This window comes from Zootoca vivipara, chromosome 3 (genome assembly GCF_965207765.1).
Source record: "Zootoca vivipara chromosome 3, rZooViv2.hap1.1, whole genome shotgun sequence".
NCBI classification, from domain to species: domain Eukaryota; kingdom Metazoa; phylum Chordata; class Lepidosauria; order Squamata; family Lacertidae; genus Zootoca; species Zootoca vivipara.
The window spans coordinates 58,134,828-58,156,538 of NC_142586.1; the positions used below are offsets into that span (position 1 = coordinate 58,134,828).

The 21,711-nt window shown below is 42.1% G+C and overlaps 1 protein-coding gene across 8 annotated transcripts in view; it reads left to right on the forward strand.

Moving 5' to 3' along the window:
* The window catches only part of PDE7B (phosphodiesterase 7B), a 231,494-nt gene that overhangs the window by 115,410 nt on the left and 94,373 nt on the right, over positions 1–21,711 (forward strand). Inside the window, exon 1 of one of the 8 annotated variants that reach the window (XM_088667272.1) lies at positions 8,294–8,380. The exons of the other annotated variants lie outside the window; for them this stretch is intronic. Coding sequence (XP_088523398.1) covers positions 8,351–8,380 — 30 coding nt within the window. The 5' untranslated portion in view covers positions 8,294–8,350. Of the gene's footprint in view, positions 1–8,293; positions 8,381–21,711 lie in introns of those variants that run through there. 8 annotated transcript variants of the gene reach the window in all.

Consider the following 21,711-nt stretch of genomic DNA (forward strand, 5'->3'; position numbering starts at 1 on the left):
CCCCCAGCACACGCATCTGTAAGAAAGCCACAACACACATGGCAATGCCAACACCTGTTTTGAACAGGATAGAGGGGATCCAGAAAGTGCTAACAAGTGTTTCGCCAGCCATGCCAATGCTTGGAATGGAGTGCCTGGCCTTTGCCAACAGAAAGTTTGCCTACATGTTCAGATAAGTGTGTTTCCTGTGTGTGTATGTGACAAAAGGTAGGACGACATGGCACTTACACATACTGGTGTATATTCCCTTATTCTATTGCTCATTTGTGTGGGGCATAGCTGCCAAGTCTCCTGTATTCCCCGGGAAATCCCCGTTTTTCCAGCAGTCCCTAGCTGAAAAAACGGATTTTTTGTTTTTTCCCGGTTTATTCTGGCGTGGCGGCCATTTTGGAACTGGGCGGAGCATGCTCAGAAGCGACTTTTGATGCTGCTCTGTCCAGTTCCAAAATGGCTGCAGTGCGACTTCTGGCGCGGCGGCCATTTTGGAACTGGGCAAAGCAGCATCAAAAGTCACTTCTGAGCATGCTCCACCCAGTTCCAAAATGGCGGCAGCGCTACTTCCGGTCTGCTACTTCTGCCCGGTCCCTTATTTCTCCGACAGCAACTTGGCAGGTATGGTGTGGGGTGTTCTTGGCTGGCAATAGTGTGTCAGGGTAGTTCTACTGTAGCTCGTATTGCTCAGGCATATCACGTACCCGCCTAGTGCCCAGATTCACTGTACGGGATTACAGTGACCATCTCACATGCGTCTTGGAAAAAAGCACTTGGGGGGGGGCTAAGATTGCAGCACAGGTCACATGACTTGCTCAGGAGCACATCCTGGAACATGGGATTTTTTGACCTGAAATGTTGGGCAGGCTGATATCAGGGTTTCTGTCCCTATGACCATCTCTAGGGGTGTGTTGTGCCTGAGAAAGTCACACTTGCTGTCCACCTACCTGTCGGGCTCTCCCAAGTGCCTGTTGCTTCTGCCACTATCTCCACTCCCATTCTCCTCGTCTCCCCATTCCTGATTTAAAATTGATTTGGTGCTGCGCCAGCCCCCTTGCATTCAGGAAGGTGGTCCTTCCCCAGAGTGAAGCATTCTTGGCAAGGTGGTGTAAGACAGCACCTGCATCAAGAAAGAAGATTCCACCTAAACATCAGGAAGAACTTCCTGACAGTAAGAGCTGTTCGGCAGTGGAATTTGCTACCAAGGAGTGTGGTGGAGTCTCCTTCTTTGGGGGTCTTTAAGCAGAGGCTTGACAGGCATATGTCAAGAATGCTTTGATGGTGTTTCCTGCTTGGCAGGGGGTTGGACTGGATGGCCCTTGTGGTCTCTTCCAACTCTATGATTCTATGATTCTATGATCACTGCCGGCTTAAGAATCTTTATTCAAAATGCTGGAATACTAAAACATTTTCTATCCGCCACAGCAGCACAGGACCACCTGGGCCACCTTGCCCCAAATGCCTCACTCCTTCCTCAAAGAAAGAGGTAATGTGCTGCTGTAGTGGCAAAACAATTTTAAACTGAAGGGTTAAGGAGAGGAGAACAAGGAGTAGTAAGGACAGCAGCATCCACCTCTGGCAGTGTAATGCCTTGAGCAGTGGCGAAGCTGCATGCTCCGCTACTGGCGACGGAGAACAGGCGGGGGCGTAGCTGGCGCCCCGGGGTGTGTGATGCGCATCCTGGGGGCGTGACTCACATCCTGGGGGCATTGTCCGCCACCAGCGAGGGCATGGCGTGCTGCCTGTAGTGGTTCCAGGGGCGGTCCGCTCCCTCCGCACACCCGTTACTCCGCCAGTGGCCTTAAGCCAGCCCTATGCTGGGGTCCCCAAAGCATGCAGCCCAGGGTATTTACCTCAGTTCACCATACTCTAGGGATGGCACTATCCATCACTTCCAAGTGTCCCCAGCTAGAGGATCTTGACCAGGGGTCCCCAAACTACGGCCCCCGGGCCGGATGCGGCCCAATCGGCCTTCCAATCCGGCCCGCGACGACCCCCGCCGCCCGCTGCCGCCGCCCGCTCTCACGGCGCGCGGCGCAGCGGCGATCTGAAAAATCGGCAAAAAATCGCCGAAAATCCTTTGTGCGCATGCGTACGGGCCTCTCCCGACCCGGAAGAGGTCATTTCTGGTGCACTTCCGGGTCGGGGGAGGCCCATACGCATGCGCACAAGCGATTTTCGCCGATTTTTTTTCTGCCCGTGTGCGTGTGCGCATGCGCACGGGCGAGCACTCCCCCGCCCTCCGGCCCGCTGCGCGCGCACTCCCCTGCAGTCCGGCCCACCGCGCGGTCGGCGCGGCGGGCACCGGCCCGCCGCTCCGTAAGTCTGGGGACCCCTGATCTTGACTATAGGATTGTGCCGCTCAAATTTGTCTGCATTCTTTCTCCATATTACACAAGGGTGTGTGTGTGTGTGAGAGAGAGAGAGAGAGAGAAAGAGAGAGATCTTGTCACACGCCAAGTGCATCTGATGATCAAGGGCAAGTGGCTTTAGATATCTCATGTGGTCTTAGGCATAGTTTTGAATATTTGCTGACGTAGTGATTGCTCTTGCTTTGCCGACACATTGGCTTATTTTATCCCCTACTATTTTTGGAGCTGACGTAGGTTTAGTGACATACAGTGGAATGTCAGTGTAGACTAATGTTACTGGCTGAGGTCATTTGTCGTTATACTCTCCCTAGAACATTATCCTATCATACTTTTCTGTTGCTGAAGCAAAAACTCTTCATGGCTGGAGGGAAATATTTTAAGGCTACACTCCAGAGTGTTAAGTTTTCTCAGTTTGGACAAGTAATTTTTGTAAAATGTAGAATGTTTCTTAACCAAGCATTGAAGTTCAGTACATTTGAGATTATCTAAATGCAATATGCAGAAATGAAATCAGTATATCATTTATCAATTCTTTTTATAACATTATAGTTCTGCTCATTTACATTTCAAATTATCTTCTCTTCCGCGCAGCGTATAGCTCTTGGATAATTACAGAAATCATGTGGAAAATACTTCAAGGTTAATGTCATTCTTTGAGGTGACAATTGAAACACTTGCTGCAATTCTATGCCTATACATACCATTGCATCCCCATTGAAAACATTGGTCTTGAATTTTAATCCCAAATTTTACTTTGAAGTTAGTCCTGTCCTCATCTCAACAGAGCTTACGTCTAAGTAAGCAGATGCAGGTTTCAAATATTCAGTCAAAACCCGGAGTAGAATTGTAACTTGTTTCCTAAAATGTACAGGAATACATCAGAAATATTACAATAACAATCATTCACCTGACTTTCCTGAGTCATAGGAATTTGCAAGGGCAACCTCTTTACAAGGTTTGCCTCCTTGTTATAAAAGCAATAGATATGTACCGTGCCACTGCAATATTTGTTTCTTTACAAGTTTATAAGCAGAACAATTTCAGAGCAAGCAAACTCCTAAAGCACACAGCAGAACTGCTAATCCCAAATCAGATCTACAACGATAACCCCAGGACTCCATTTTATTTATAGTTATTTCAGCTAAACTCCTAGTTCTCTTGAACTCCTAGTTCAAACTTCCCAAATAGCATGCTTGTCCTCTTCCCAAAATTCAAAGGCTGGTGAGAGATTTCCAGCTAGTAATGACTAAGACACTCTTATCTCCCATTGCTTGTCCAATTATGCAAAACCATAGTGATTGGCTGTTGTGCTTACAGTAAACATGCCTAACTAGAAGCAATATCTAAGGGGAAACGTGTGCTTCAAAATAACTGAACACCCAATCCTTGGCATAGAAAAACCCACAAGAAATAATAATAAGAATATATCTTAATATTCACACATTGTATAGCTTCTTGTCACAAGTGAGCATGCCAGACTTCAGTTCCGGCCTTGATGAAAATGACTGTGGGAATCTGCTTTAAACTGATTGGAGTATTGGTCTTTCTGGTCCAGGGATATCTGCTTTGTTCAATAGCAGCTTCCTAGGGTCTTGCACAGATAATATTCCTTAGCACCTGTTAGCTGTTAAATCTTTTTAGCTAGAGATACCTGGGACTGAACCATGTATAAGAATAAATCATTCAAAGTAAGACATATATAGAAACACACTGTTAAAGATTCACATAGACTAGTCACTAGTATATGAGCTTTCATAGGCAAAAACCACCTGCTGTGGGTATAGAGAAAACTAGGAAGTCAAGGTGGCCATTCTACCAGTAAGCTAAGGTCCATTACATACTTTTTTCCTGTTCCACATTAAAATAGAAACTTTTTTTCATAGAATCGAAGGTACCCTGAGGGTCATCTAGTCCAACCCCCTGCAATGCACGAATCTCAGCTGAAGCATCCTTAAAAGATGGTAATCCAACCGCTGCTTAAAATCCTCTAATGAAGGAGAGCCTGCCACCTTCCAAGGGAGTCCATTCCATTACTGAACAGCTCTCATCAGAAAGTTCTTCTGATGTTTAGTCAGAATCTCCTCTTATCTAAGCTAAACACTTGGTTCCCTCAAACGTTCCTCACGAGGCTTTATTAAACACTTATCACCAAAGTAGGAATAAGCTGGCTGTACCTAGCAGGTTTCATGATGTACTTTTTAAACCACTATGCCTAGGCAGCGAGAGATTTTACTTTCCTGGGCTCCTTGATCACTGCAGATGGTGACAGCAGCCACAAAATTAAAAGACGCCTGCTTCTTGGGAGAAAAGCAATGACAAACCTAGACAGCATCTTAAAAAGCAGAGACATCACCTTGCCGACAAAGGTCCGTATAGTTAAAGCTATGGTTTTCCCAGTAGTGATGTATGGAAGTGAGAGCTGGGCCATAAAGAAGGCTGATCGCCGAAGAATTGATGCTTTTGAATTATGGTGCTGGAGGAGACTCTTGAGAGTCCCATGGACTGCAAGAAGATCAAACCTATCCATTCTGAAGGAAATCAGCCCTGAGTGCTCACTGGAAGGAAGCTGAGGCTCCAATACTTTGGCCACCTCATGAGAAGAGAAGACTCCCTGGAAAAGACCCTGATGTTGGGAAAGATGGAGGGCACTAGGAGAAGGGGACAACAGAGAACGAAATAGTTGGACAGTGTTCTCGAAGCTACCAACATGAGTCTGACCAATCTGCGGGAGGCAGTGCAAGACAGGAGTGCCTGGCATGCTATGGTCCATGGGGTCACGAAGAGTCGGACATGACTAAACGATTAAACAACAACAATGCCTCCCTTAGTAAAACTGAATGGTATAGAAACAAATCCATTACAATTCTATGCTGTGTTGCAGAAGGAAAGACATAAATATGTCCATAAATCATAGGGACCTTAAACATCATAACAATATGCACTAAAAAGAGATGAAGTTGTGAAGGGGAAGGGTCTAAGAACTATTTCCAGAAGGATATAAGAAGAGTTCAGAAATGTTACAGAGATTTAAAAAATGATACAACATTGAAAATGTGACCCTACAGAAAATGAAAGAAGTCATTAAAAAGGCAAAGTATAACCTATGATGCCAGTTGAAAAAAAACTTTTCAACTGAGGGAAAAAAATTTTTGGCCTTGATATACCCCAGATTCTATTGCCACTTTATATTAATTAATGTTTGGCACTGCTCAGTTTCGCTTGCGACTGTGTCATTATCCTAATAACAAACTACCTAATGCTATTTTATTTATTGGAAAAAAAATACTTGCCCACCTTGGAAAAGACAGATTCATAAAGCTACCCCAGAAGAATGGAGTTCTGTAATCTGATTAAATATTATTGCTTATTTTCCATTGAACTCAGCAAGAATAAATCCTGCTTTCAGTGGAAATGGCCCCCCATAAGCATAGGCGGGATTGTACTGACCCCAAAATAATTAAATTCTATGGAGAAATGCCTTAAAACTGGTATTAGGAACATGCTCCAAGGGCCATTGGCTAAGATGGCTGGGATGATGGAACTTCAAACAACATCTGGAGGTGCCAAAGGCCCACCCCACCCCCACCTTAGTGCATGACAACTGGCAAAAAAAATTACCTGTGCCATCAACAGAGGTTTAAAATGCAGAAAACAGCAGATTATTATTATTTTATGGTGAGAAACAAAATATCTAACAGCAATAAGGTTGCCATATTTCAAAAACTGAAAATCCGGACACAAAAGTTGTTGAGCTCCTTTTAGGGGGTGGGCAAAATTGTTGAACTTTTTTGTAGTTTTGCTCAAAGTTGTTCAGCTGTTTTTAGGGAAATTCACCAAAATCTATACTTCCGAAATGGGCTGCCATACGTCTGGATTTTCCCGGACATTAAATCGATTTCTACTTGGACACTGTTTCCGACAGCTGAATCATGGAAATGTCTGGGAAATTACGGGTGTATGGCAACATTAATGTTGCGGGAAGATGATTATTCAAACATACAAAGTAGAGAATACAACCTAAAACCTCAAATAGACTATAAATGCACAAAGCAGCCAAAATTAAGCAGCGGCTTTTTTAAAAAAAATAAAAAAATAAAAGTCCATTATTTAAATATGAGAATAATTCCCCATTTGAATATATCTGATGGATCAAAGGTATTTAAAAGTGCTTGTCTTTGGCAGGATGATGTATTCATGAGCAGGGTGCATCCTTCAACTCCAACTTTGACAAGCAATTTTCTACAGCTGGTTCTTGTATTGTACTAAAAATATTGACTTCAGAAATACTGAGAATAGAATCACATTGCTAGCTTGCTCTTCAGAGTACACATCTCCCAGGGCTGCAGTAAAAATCTCATTTAAAACTGAGACAGGCTGATACACTGGGATATGTATTTGTGGAAAACAATCCATCACTAGCATGCAAATAAACAAAGTAACATATCTTCTCAATATCTCAATTTATACAGTCTGCTTCAAAGTAAGAGCTCGGCATATTTTATTATGTTTTTAACAATTTCTCATTTTCTGAAGGCGCTTTGTATAAATAGTATTCCTTTGCACAATGTGTTACAAGACAGATTGTGTTTAGATGTGTTCAGATTGTTGGCTATACATCCATATTGTTGCCATTTCAGTGAAGTTGCGATTTATGGTAAAATCTCAGCTGCTCCTTGAGTGAAATGTGAGACATTTACCGTATACAATGTGCTGTGTTTGTTTAAGATGAACATGAGATTCTTATCATGCCAATATGTCCTGTTTTCCTGTAATAGCAAGAGGGGAAAAAACCTAACACTATGCTGCATGTTGCCTTTCATAGCTACTGGTTTTATATCTGGAATTAAGCTAAAATGGCACTGTAGGATGGAGTACATGGGGGCGCACACGGGAAAATACGGTATTTCAACAGTGACCCAAAAGACACTACTCTTACATCAGATCTCATTTTAAGCAGAGAGCTATTGCTAATTATACCCCATGGCAAGTTTATATACCACACCAGGCAGTGAAGGTTTCCATGATCTTTATTATTGCAGTTTGATGTGGGGTTTTGCATCTTTGAATGTGCATTCACGGATAAAGTTCCTTGCACATTTAAAGAGCCACATTGTATTGAGCTCAGCTAATAGCGACTTCCAGGTAGCACCATAGCTGCCAAGTACCCCGTTTTCCCCGGGAAACCCCCATATTTTCTTACTGTTTCCCACAGGTGTCCCAAATGGCAAAATACCCCGTATGCCCCCGGATTATGGAGCTCCTGCCGGCAGCCATGTTCTTCTGGTGCTGCACCAGCACCGGAAGTCGCTTCTATGCACTTCCGGACATGTGTAGAAGTGACTTCCGATGCTGCTGTGCCCATTTCCAAAATGTCCGCAGCGCCAGAAGTCGCTTCTACGCATGTCCGGAAGTGTGTAGAAGCGACTTCCAGTGCTGCGGCACTGCTGATCCCAGATTTTTCAATCCAGAACTTGGCACCTATGGCTAGTACAGGTGTTGTGAATAGAGAACCTGTGGCCTTCCAGATGTTGTAGGGCTATGATTTGCATCATCCTTGACCCTTGGCCATGCTTGGTGGGGCTGATGCAGGAAAATGCAGGGAAAGTCTATATGCCATATATGGGTGTCGGGGGCAGGGCTAGGGCACTACGTGGTATACCTGTTTGTAAGGGATATTAAAACCCCACATTACAGTATTGTGAGTTAAACCAGTGTTAAATCACTGAATGGGCCTCAAACGATTTAAAACTCAAGTCTTTAGGATCATATTTAGAGGTCTTTCTGAATCAAACTTTCTGACAGCTCTTTAACTGCAGGTACTGGGCCATAACACAAGCAGATCTTTAAGCTGCTGCTGAGCTATGATTTCTCCAAAGGATACAATATGCCTTAAAGTGTCACTTAATTTTTTTCTTCTTATTTAAGGAAGTGAATCACAAGTTTGAAACTATCCCAAAAAGCCACACTGAGAAGCTTCCATCTGTGGGATGACGTCACTGTGGGATTTCTACCGAACTGTATGTTCTGGTAAACAAAGCTACTGTGCCAATTGCCACAGGGCAGGAAGAAAAGAAGAAACCCAATATTTGTCACCACTGTAATTTCTTATCTATTGTTAAGCTCAGATGTAAAAGCATCACAGAAAGAGCATGAGGATAACTGGGGTACCATTAAGAAAAACCTGGGTCCTGGAGAGTTATTTTTGTACTTGAGAGTCTATCTTGTACTCAATATATGTAGACAGCATTAGAAATGGAGGAATTTTTCAGCAAAATGCACACTAGGCTGCCGAAAAGGATAAAGAGTTGTCTGGTCTATGGCTTTCCTCAGCAATTAGCTTTGTGACCTTAATGGAGGGTTGTGAGAGTCTAACTAGCATCCTTGCCCCCATTGCTGCAAGTTAACCTTTGCTGCTCCCACACTCGGCCACCATTTTGTGTTATGTCACACATGATGGCGGCCATTTTGTGACTGGCACCCATGGTGATTTCTAAAAATTCCAAATGCACTGGCCGACCCAAAAAGGTTGGTAATCCCTTGCCATGGCTCATAAATGGTTATGTCCTCTATTTTATTTGGATTCTGCCTTAGTTTGTTGATCCTCATACAGACCACTATAGCCTCCAGAATGTACTTTAGGATTGGGGGAATTGGTTGGAGGTAGACATTTTATTTTTTAGTTTAAGCAGTTTGAAAAATGCATTAGCACTTATGTTTGTTTGTTTTTTGAGCCCCAAAAAATTTCTTGTGCAAAAAAAGATGTTGGCTAGAAAAAAAGATGTTGGCTAGAAATCCTATGCAGGTTCATTAGGGAGTAAGTCCTATTTACTTTTGAAATATCATGCATGGGGTCTGACTAAAGTGAGGACTGCACTAGCTGTTTGCCTGATTCAATTTAACAGACGAGAGTAGAGTTTTGGGGGGAGTTGGAATGTTTCTTACCCACCCATTGGTTTCTCAGTAAGCTGCTTATTCTTAGTGACCTAGCCTATTGTCTTCCTCGGAATAGTGAGCCCTGACAAACGGAGGATCCTGTAGTGGGTTTGATGATGTCAGATTTGCCTGTGTGGCACTCTGAAGGCAATGCAAAGTGGGGGCAATGCTTCCTTTATTCACTTAGCACTCACTCTGAATGGGATAATACTATTTGTAAGATCCTGGCAACTGCCATAAGATTCTGATTTATTCACCACAGCCATTTTACTACCTCTAATATTAATCTCGTCTCTCTTTATGTTCTTTCTTGTAACGTACCAATCACCTGCTTTTTAAACAGTGCAATCTCTGGGGAATTCTGTGCTGCTTCATTTACACAATCCTATAATGAACAGAGGTTTCCCCCTGTTGACCCATCATATAACGTGCAGTGTATTTTTATTTCTCAATTTCATCTCCCAAGCTTGGCTGTAAACTGCAGCACTCTTTCTGACCCTCCAGCTAAAACCGAGTCGGGCTTCTTGGGTCCTTGCCAATGAACATGGTACAAAGACTTCAAACAATAGGATTCAGCCACCTCCTGGAGAGCTGGCTCACTAGTCCTACTGGTTTCAAAGCGCACAGATTCCCCATTTATAATAATGTGCAACAAGAAATCACACAGACAAGAACATGACTAGACTTGCAATTAAAAGATGTTTTCTCTTTCTGAACTCTGTATTTCATACAGACAAATCTTTGTCCTAATAATGCAGCTCTCAAAGGTGTGTGGTTCTGTCATAGCCACCAACAATAATAGGTTTGGACAAGGCTGCCTAATCCTTACATTGGTTGGGCCAGGTGTGCATGGGCTGAACAGAAACTTTTCTCAGCAGCTGCTCTGGGACTTTAGAGCCAAAGGGCTGCAATGAGTATTTTTCAGCCTACCATGTAAACTGTGCCAAAAACCCAGCCAGGAAGCAGACATCTTTGTTACCAGGCTGTATAGGTCAAATGTGTATCCATACATTAGCTCTACATAATTAATTTTCTTTCCACAATTCTGCATTTTTTCCTTTTTCGTTTCTTAAAGCAGATTTTTTTTTAAAAAAAAAAGTATTTCAGCAAAAGAAATGGAGGAAGGGGAGTTACAGAGTTGTTTCCAAGTTTTTCTCAGCAATCATGAGAACTAGAAATTAGATATCTTATATTTTATTTCTACTAATTGTCCATATCTATATAGCACTAATTTTTCATTTTCCAAGTCAATAAGCTTTTGAGTTCATAGGCATTTCAAATGGCTAAAGTACCAAAATCAGGAAAGGATACTTGGTCTTTTCTTACATGATCAGGTTTTCTTCAGTTCAGTACAAATGCAATGCAAAGCTATAGCTTAGTGGCATGGCACATGCCTTTGTTCGATCCCTGGTAACTCCACATAGGGTTGAGAAAGACCCCTGTCTGGAAAACAACTGCCAGTCAGTGTAATACTGAGATTGACAGCTGAGGCAGCTTCCTACATCCATTGGTTTCCACTTTCTTAGCCACACTGACTTGGCTTAAGGTAATACTTTTCTTCTGGGATTGGTGCCTTTCCAACAGCACTGAAAGAGCAATGTGTTGTATTTGGGGGAAATGTGATACTACCTAAGATAGCACATCGATTGGGATGCAACTGAAGCTGTGCAAACGTCATGAACACCACTAAGATAATATCTGTGATGTAATTAGTGCTGAGCAACTATTTTCCCCCTTGCTTCTTCACATCCACGTGGCTTTAGTAGCTTTTGGGGGGGGAAATCATTGAGGGTCAAGTGCTTCTGCCACTGGACAATTCTGCTCCATACATTGTTTAAATTCAGGAATGGGGAACCTTTGACCATCCAAATGTTGCTGGACTGCAATTGCCCATCAGCCCTAGACATCACAGCCAATTGCCTTCACAGTCCCCCTTCATTTTGTTGAAATGTTTTATGAGTGTTCTGATTACACAGGGTCATCCCTGTGACTCCCCCCACCCTGTCCTGACCCATGAGCTATCCCATCCCCTCCTCCTCCCACCCCCGGCTCATCCCTGTGATTGGCCCCACCCTGTCCTGACCCATGACCTATCCCGCCCCCTCCTACCCCATCGCCCACCCAGGTGAGCCCCCACCTCCACTCAGCCCAGTCTGGAAAGCTGAACCGAGATGCTATGGAGAGGGAAGCTTTCCTAGCTGCAGTACCAGTGTAGCCGTCGCTAGAGGGTGCTGTTTTGCAACATCTCCTGTGCTCCCAGCATGCACTTCAGGGTGATTTGTGAGTTCTGGAACACAGGGTTTTTGGGGTTTTACATGGCCCAGGTGTGACATCTGTCTACACAATCTGTATATGGTCACTCTCATATTCACTTTGGACGTTGTGTCCAAATTTGAAAGCAATCGGTCAAGTGGTTTTGGAGAAAAGTGGACACCCACCCACATGACCTTTTTACATTTATATATATATTACATATAAATGAATCTCTGGGTATTTGTGGGGCATAGGAATTCGTACACCCCCCCCCAATATAGTCCAGCCCACCACATGATCTGAGCGACAGTGGACCGGCCCACGGCTGGAAAAGGTTGTTGACCCCTGGTCTGAATTTTCACATTCTGTGCAGCATTTGTAAGTAAGAGGAAACAGCATTTAAGGTGAATTTAAGTAATGTGTATGTGGTTCCGAGTGTTGTCACTGTTCCAATGCATCTATCTTTGCACAGTGAAACACTTGTAAAACTGATGCCATTTAATTGTAAACCTTCAGAAAACTCCTGGCATTTTGCAACAAAAATGTACTGCAGAGAGGCTAGAGACATGTGAGTTGTTTGGGTTTCTTTGTCTTTGCAGAGGTGTAGGCAGTTTGAAAGAGGGGTTGTCACGCATAGTGTGCACTTTCCCCTCTGCAAGTAAGGAGTTGTGCAGGTCGTTGTTTGAAATTTAAGATAAAAAGTTCCTCCAGATTGCATAAAATTGTTCCACTGGTTTTTTGCCTTTCATCACACAAATCTGAAACCCTGGCGATCTATTGCCAGTGTCGCTAATACTGGATGGTCTAGCCTGGTGTGAGGCAGCTCCATATCCCCATATGACAAGACGAATCAAGCACAATGTGCTTGGAAACATAGGTAGATAGATTTTATGGAATAATGTATGTGTGGCTTGAAAGTGGGGATTTGGGGTTTAGCTTCAAAGTGGGGACAAAGTGGGAAGTTTCCATCAGGAACGGCACTGCATGCCCAGTGGGTCTTGATTCTAGGTAAGTGCACATAAGATTGTACCCTAAAGCGTTCATTTTCACTTGTGGACGTTGGAAACCAAAAGGGCATACTTGTTATGTATTTGGGAGACAATAAATTTGTTTTCAGTCAGTCTTCAAACATCCAATTTCATGCCTTTGGGAGTTCTTAAGGGCTCTTCAGTTGTTTGGAATGAGGTGAGGTAAGGACAGACAGCTTTTCTACAGGTCCTGTATCCACCCCGCCTCCCACGGGCTCTGGGTTTCTTTGAAAGATGATTCAAACTTGAGACACCCTGTTGGATTATAGGGAGCAACTGTCTGGGCGCATTTCAAAGAGACTTGCATTGAGAGCAGCCTTGACAATATATCCTGGTGACCAGAATTTTCTGTCTTGTCTTTTTAGTGGAAGGCTGGGAACTTTTAAATACTTAATCTTCATTATGAAGGGAACCTTGAGTTTACCCAGCGCTTAGTATCTTTGGCACAGAGCTGCTGGTAGCCTTGGATTCCTCCAAGCAACATGCATTGCATTATCCAGGATATTTTGCAAGGCCCTTCTTCTAAGTTATGTGTGTTTTATTTGGAGTGCAGAGTGAAAACTGGGGGGTGGGGGGTGTTTGGTGAATATTTGACACCCCCCTGCAAAACCTCTTTGGCAGGTGACTGAGAAAGAATGGATCAAAATATATCTTAATATACACATTTTTAGCAAAGCAATTTTTCCCAGTGTGATTAATTTTTTAATGTTACTTTCACTAAAGTGTGTGTTTTATGCATACTTTATCCCAGCATATGCATTTTTCGTACATATTACTTGGCATTGCAAAATTCAGAGAAGTGCAAATTTTGAAGGGTAGCTGTCTTTCAGATCACATATTGTTTTGGAAAGGGTGGGTTAGGTTGGTTTGTCTTTGCAAACTGGATAAAATGTCTGCCCTGCTCCTAAACCAGACTGATGTTCTCATGGCCCAATCCAACTACAGGCAGCCGACCTGCTAGAATGGAGTATGGACAGAGGTCCCATCTGCAGTATTTACAATAGTAAGAGTTTGAGTATTCTCAGATATTGGTTAATGTTGTTTATTTCAGTTGTTTCGTGGCGGTTCTGTGTCTATTTTAGACTAGGTTTACAGTGGAATTTTTCTGGTGGTGTTCGTTTTATGATGATTAATGTACGCATTTCTAAAAAAATATTTTTAGTATTGTGTGTTTGTGTTTTAACTGTTAAGTTGCTTAAGACACATTGTGCATTAGGTGACACATGCATTTAATCAATAATATAATATTAATAGTTCATATGCAGTAATAGTTTATATTATTTTTATGGAATGTATATTCAGTAGCGCATCTGAATGCACATCACATTCTGCATTCTGCCTCAATTAGTGACAGAGAACTATGTGTGTATAAAACTGGATTGGGGTGAAAGTCTTGCCTTTGATTCTGCAGAGTTTTAAATCATGAAGAGAGACTTCACAGGTAGAGAAATCTCCCCCACTTCAGACCTTCAATCTCATACTTAAAGGCTGCAGACTGGATGAAAGTGGTGCATTGGAGGAGGTAGAGTTGAAATTGCACTCCCCCTCCCCCTCACAGCTTGCTTATATGCAAGTATAATGAACATCCAAATAGGGCTAGCAAGAGTAGGAAGATAGTTAACTTATCAAGGCTCTCTAACACATCACAATGCTCTTACAGTTCATTCTAGTTGATTGGAGAACTCAAGATCCACCAAAGGATAATGAGAAATCTAACTGAACTATTTCAGATTTTCACAGCCATAATTTCATGAGCATATGATTTTCTTAAATTAGAACACATAGAGTAGGTTTAGGAATATATTAATACTGAACTGTTGCCACCCTTTAAAATATAGAATAGTGTTTGTATATCTTCAGATCTCAAGCTGTGTGGAGAATTAAAAGAAAGAGGTAAAATATGTTATGTAAATATAGAAATAACAATAGTTACATATGTAATGTTGTTGTGTTTATGAGTAAGTAACAGTGAGAAGTTACATAACTAAAGCCCAGCAGTTACTTTGTGGGGTAAACTTATTGTTGGCACCGTGTACCTGACAAACATGCTGGCCACAGTTGCTACATTTACTATGGAAGCTGTTTTAGGCCTTAAATGGTTCACAGTTAGACCCCTCAGTTTATATAATGGACAGGAAAATCCAGAAGGTTGGGTTTTGATAGGTCAGTTAATGAACCAATTGGCTCTAATTGGTTCATGAACATAGGCCAATGAGTTGGCCGATATAGAAGTGGAAGGATATTGGCCAGAGAATACTGACTGATATATAAAACGGCAGTCACAGCATTGCCAAGTTCAGAGGAAGAAGTTCAGGTAGGGAAGAATCTGAGAGGAAGCAATAGTAACTGTGTCTAGCAGGAACCTTAAGATTGGTTGAAATCATTCAGGGCAGAAGCTATGAGGGCTAAAAAGAGTTGGAAACCAGTTTCTGAGGACAGTTTTGTGCCAGAATGACAACTAAAAGCAGTTGGTTTCAGGAACCAGGTTTCCAGGGACAATTGTGACATTGTCTTTCGCATGTCCTGCTTGTCAAATATCTTGACGAGCAGAGAAGATTCAGAGGATGCTCAAGCAAGCCTACTAGAGAAGTCCCTGACCAGAGAGCCAACTTCTTGTCCTCTGCATCTTTCTAACAGCTTATTGGGATGGAATTAAGGAATGGTTCACTGGCATCTGGGTTTCAAATTAAGGCAGTTAATGTTGATGATATAACAGTTTCCCTAAAGGAACTGTACAGATTTCAGTGACTTTTGAAGTTTATGGATAACTTCTAGTCCTATGTGTTATGAATATACTTGGATAAGTAAAGTTTTAATAAATACATTTGTCTACACTTTTAAATAATTCTGCATATTTGTTCATTCCATGCCTATAAACTGAATACCCCACTATGCATTTCAGACAGTGTATCAAGTGGAAAAGATTTTATTGCAAATTCTATGGTGGTGCTGGATTTTTTTTAAGGATAAAGAACTAAAGTATATATATGTAATGTTTTTTGAGGAAAGATTGGTAAGCCAATGTTCCACATTTGGGAGGTCTAATAGAGTATAAAGACAGCCAAACCAAGATAGCTGAGTAGTATTGGTGAGATAAAACCTCAATTTTTCACAAACTGGTTGCCTATTTGGTCATTAAAAGTTAAAATTATTCCAAAAGACTGAGATCCAAATCAGTTAAATGGGATAGTCCTTTAAATACTCGATTCTAGCAAACCGTAATTTTTCACATAGTGAATTTAATATTGCAGTGGATGCTTCCTAATGTACTAACTGAGGAGGCCCTGATGGGTTGTGAAATACCACATAAAACACTAAAGAAAACATTATAAACCCAAACCATAACTTTGTTATCCTTTCACTGGACTACATTACATCCAGATGGCAAGAGTAGCCGTCCTAATAGGTTGGTGGGGGTTTTGTTTGGCCTTAAATACAGACTCCTTTTTAACGTCTGATCTTTGTGAGATGCATTGAAACAGGGAATAAAATTATATGATGAATCCATAAAAAGCAAGTTCCAGCCTGTTTTTATTTTTCTGCTGGATATATATCATTACATTTTGTTCTAATTAGCTTCAAGCAAGCATGTCTGCTTAGATAAGAAGAAAATTAAAACCACACAACTGAGGAGAGCCAAGTCTTCACTCTGGTATACACTTGTAATAGATATTTATACATGCCTATGTGAAAATCCAAACTTGGGGCAATTCAGATGCCTGGCCTGCCTCTGTTGCTTTCTTATAACATTAGGCCATCAATATTGAACCTTCTTGCTGATCACAATTAAAAAAGAAGATGGGGATTAAGTTTATAGCCTAATCATCTTCTTAGTGGTTTACTACTCCATGTAAACAATGAGTAAATTTCCAGAACTCTGAAATAATAGTAGCCTGAGCATGTTTAATGTAGTCTAACTAACTCTTGCTAATTTATGTAACCAATTACTTCAGATACTTCAGATCCATTCTAAGACAGAATAAAAACAGGCTTCTTTTATACCCAGTAGGGTGACTTATACCCAATAGAGTGATTTGCACTTCCATAGTTATGTCACTGGAAAAGTACAAGGTGTTTTCTGTAGTTCACAGGAATAAATGGAAGAAGTGGCACAGTCATAGCTGCCAAGTTTTCCCTTTTCTCGCGAGGAAGCCTATTCAGCATAAGGGAAAATCCCTGTAAAAAAGGGATAACTTGGCAGCTATGGGCACAGTGCCTTCGTATTACGGGACTGCCTCTCCTGGTATGCCCCGCAGAGGACCTTAAGGTCCATGAATAACCATAGTTTAGAGGTCCCGGGCCCTAAGGAAGTCAGACTATCCTCCACCAGAGCCAGGGCCTTTTCAGTGATGGCTCCAACCTGGTGGAATGCTCTGTCCCATGAGACTAGGGCCCTACAGGATTTAACCTCCTTCTGCCGGGCCTGTAAGACAGAGCTGTTCCGCCTGGCCTTTAACTTGAACTCAGCCTGATCTTTTATTTCCCTTCCCTTCTCTTCCCCCTCCCCCCCTTTTTATGAAGATTACCCGCTCTGGGACCCCACAGCTAATTCTCCCCTGGCCTCCTCGCTGGCCCAAGTAGGTCTAATTTAGCCAGCTAGCCCTGGTGACTAATGTTTATTGGATGGATTTTCCCCAAATTGATTTTTGAACTTTGAATTTTATTGTTACTCATGTTTTTATACTGTATTTTATGCTGCTTTTATGTTGTATTACAATTAAGTGTTTTTAAATTTGTTGCTAGCTGCCCTGAGCCTGGCTTTCTGAACTGGGAAGGGCGGGGTATAAATAAAAAATTATTATTATAGAACAGTGTTTCTCAACCTTTTTTGGGCCAAGGCACACTTGTTCCATGAAAAATATCACGAGGCACACCACCATTAAAAAAGTTAAAAAATTTAACTCTGTGCCGCCCTATATTGACTATATAATTATGACTGTAAGAAACACTTGCCAATTGCTGTGTTGGTTGCAATCTCCTGTAATAAGGCTTCACAAGCCGCTGATTTCTCTGCCAGCACAATCCTTTGCTCAGCAAGTTTCAGGTTGAGCTCATCCAGCCAGCTTCTTTAAGTTTGTCTAAAACCACCCTCCCGTGGTGGTGGCTGTTGAGAGCTGCGCTCGCTCCGCGTCGTGACCCGGCCGGCTTCCTTTCCGGTGGGTCAGTGTTGCTTATTGGCAGCCGCCAGGCACGTGACAATGCAAATCGCCCTTCTCGTCGCCGCACGTCGCGGCACACCAGCCAGCGTCTCGCGGCACACTAGTGTGCCGCGGAACAGCGGTTGAGAAACGCTGTTATAGAAAACATGTGGTTCACTGCCCACTTCACTTGCAATCCTCTGTACAGCCCGTAGGATAAGAAGCCTAAATGCATACAGGGTCACAGCCTTATTGTTTACTTATATACATATGAGCCACATTTCTTTGTAGGCATTTCCCCATACCACCTAGTCCTCCTCATTTCAAAAATATACTCCAAAATTGAAGGAAAAAAATGTATCAGTGGCAGGAAGATTACATCACATTCACACCATACATTTAAAGCACATGGCTTCCCTCAAATAATCCTGGAAAGTGTAGCTCTATGAGGGGTAAACTACAATTCCCAGTATTCCTTGGCAGAAGCCATGTGCATTAAATGTGCAGTGTGCCCTATCCGTGTCTTCATTTCTTATCAGTGATCAGTGCTGCTATAATGCTAAAAATATTTTGGAGGCTTTGTGGTATATGCGAAATATAAAGGATAACAAATAATTTCTACACATCTTAGGAAGTTGATAATGGAAACTACAGAAAGCCTTACTCATCTGTCTTTGAAATAAAACATTATCCACACAGAGCACTGCCTTGCATAGGTGCAGAGTAACAGCCTCATTTGCAGCATTACTTCTTAAGCAATTAGAGTGGGGAGGGAAGAAAAATACCAGCATTTTGTACTCAGTTCATTAGGGGTCCACCAAATTTTCACCCACAAAAATGGGTTAGATTGCATTAGATGTCTACTCACAACTTCTCTCCCTGATCTGCAGCTTTAACACCACTTTTTATTTCAAAAAACAAGCGGGGGGCATTGTTCCTGAGGAGATCCCAGCCAGTCAGGGATCATATTGGCAACATGGCTCTGTGACATCATTCCTTGCCTACCAGGTTTGGCTTTTGAAGAAAGCCAGGTTGGAGCGAGGGAAATGTTTTCCTCTCAAGCAAATTTTCCTAGGACAACGGTTTGCAAGCAAATTAGAGCATACATTCTCACAGTTGAAGACTACATGTGTGTGTGTGTGCGCGCGCACACACACACACACAGAGAGAGAGCGCACACATAGTTTGATTTGATGCTTAGAGTGAAAAAGAACAAGGTGAAAAAGCTTTTAATTTAGTACATTAACACATTGCTTTAACACTTAAGATTTAAGGACACAATCCTATGCATTGTTATTGCATACAGTTATGCATCTCTTCCACTGAGAAAAAAATGTGTCCAAAATTCAGTACCTTAGATTTAAACTTTGAAAAATTATGAATAGTGTGCAGTTCTATGTTCAGTTAGTTTAGCAGGTTAAAGCCTTGACTCTTTACTATCCACCCCTCTTACTGACAGATATGATGTAGTTGTGTATCCTAACTTCTTTCTGTAAGACTAAAGCCACCGTGAAGGATTGGATTGTCTCCCTGCTGCTCATTTTAATAGACCTCTTCCTGTTTTGGCAAAAATAAGTAGTTATGCTTCTTTCTGGTTTTTCATATTCTAAAACTAACCAAGTGGAAGAGGTTAAAGGATATGCTTGCTCTTTGTGCATAAAAAAAAGTAGCCTGCAGTTGTTGCCTAGAAGGCAGCTGGCTGCAAAAGAAGCAGGATGTTTCAGGAACAAATTTATCCTTCTGTAAACATCTGGAAAACGAATCATGTCAATAAAACGGAAAGATCCATTGGGAGGGTTTTGCGCCTTGATTAAGAGTTGATGTAATGTAGTGATGAAGTGTTCATATATTCACTTGCCACGGAGTAAGCCCCATTGAGTGTTACTTCAGAGCAAACAGATTTAGGAATATGCTGTAAGAGTATGAGCCATAAAGGAAGGAGCTGCTGGTTCAAAATACTGTTTCCTAGCTTAACTCATAAGCTGGTTGTAGATGAGCCACTCTTCTGTCAGCCTCAGTAACACCACGACCCTCATGCCATCTAGGGATGGGCACAACTGTCCATATGTTTTTCTCACTTTGTCATTTTTCCAAACTTTGTCAGTTCTCCGCACTTCCACATCAGTTAGCAGTTTCTTTAAAAGTCCTCATGAAAATGCATCAGTATTTTAATGCAAATTTCTCCAAATAATTTTTTTCTAATAAATGCATTTTAATGCAAACTTTACCCTAGTACACATTAATTGGCTGGGGATCTGTGCTACAGAATTTGGAATGTGTTTTGGCTTGTCTATTGTTTCAGAAAGTCCAAATTAGTTAAGTTCCCCCTTAGCTGCAAACTGAATCACATTTCTGCTAGGATTGACTCAGGGGGCTTGAGACCCAGGTCTTTTATGTCAGGCCACAAATCTCCTGATCTCTCACCACCACCAAAAAAGCTTTGTTTACAGGACAGCTGGGAATGCTGTAAAGCGGGGTTACTATGACCTAAGGCCCATGGGCCGGAAGCGTTTGACCAGCCCACGAGCTGCCCCCGAATTGAGCTGCCTGCTTGCGCGCTGCACTAAACCAGCACGGTGCGGGGACTCGCTTCCGCAGCGCCGGAAATCGCTGGCTTGTGCACGATCCGGCCCACGGAGGGATCTCCATGGGACCGATCCGGCCTAGGCAAGATAAACCTTGCCAACCCCTGCTGTAAAGGGTAGTGCTGGTGACACCACAGACATCATTGTAAGTTGCTCAAAGACACTATATACACTTATGGAAATTTGTGTCATGAGCCTCTGCTACAAGTCCTTTAATTACCTAGTAATGCCCCTTCTCTCATCTCTGCAGAGTGTGCCTCTTATACATTTTGCGGTAAATATAAGGACCTTTCCACATTGCTTATCAGCATGCCTCCAGGTATAAATCAGTACAGTATAGTCTTGCTAGAAGGAGATGTAGATAACTCCCGCAGGCATGCTGTGCTTCTTGAAATTCATGATTTCAGTGGAGCAGAAGCCCATATTAGACCCCACAAAATTGTCTTTGATTAGCTGTCTCACATGGTAAACAGAGTTGTCTGAGCCAACATCATGCTGTATGAGTTCACTGGTCCTTTTATACTTGCATAGAAGCTGTTCAATCAGCTGTTGTTCAGCTAGAGTTTAGCAACCCATTAGATAACATAACTATGTAACCACTGGGACAGACGGGGTTTTCTGGGCCCAGTGAACCATAAGTGGATCGGGACCTTTGCTGAACATACAGAGGACACAAATTTCTTTTCAGTTTCTCATTTTTCCAATATTAAATTCAGTTCTCCACATTTCTGCAATTTGTGAAGTTCTTTAAATAAAGAAATCCTTATGAAAATTCATCAGCATCATAGTGTGAATCTCCTCCAATAAGCCTATTTTCTTATACATTCTGACGAATGTACATATTTTTTGCCAGCAATTTTCCCCAATATAATACTATTTTCACTAATGTATTCATTTCACGCACACTTTCCCTTAATGCGTGATTTTGTAAACATTGCATGGTTAGAGAACACTAAAAATGTGGATTTTGAACGATTGCTCTGTTTCAGTTCTCATACTCTTTCAGAAAGTGCAGATTTGCCCTTAAATGCAGACCGAATTGAATTTCTCCTCCGTCTCTAATGCAAACCCTAAATCAGGCAAAGAGCTCAAGTGTGACTAAAAAGGACAACAGTAAACATCTGGGCAACTTGGTTATATATTTTAAATAAAAATATAAGAAATGCAAGGTGGGAGCAGGCAGCCTGGCTCATTTCACAGAAGGGCACCTGCACATTTTGTTTTATATCTTTACTTCCAGGAAGCCTAGTGTTTTACCTTTTTTATATATGAAGGAAAGCTTAGAGTGGGTCTAGTGCCTGTGGGTCTAGTGCATCTGTGCCTTCTGTTCCCACCTCTCAGTGGCACTGCATGAAACAATAATGTGATGGGCTTTTTACTAGAGGAAACATGTTGGGGCAATTTGGAGCAG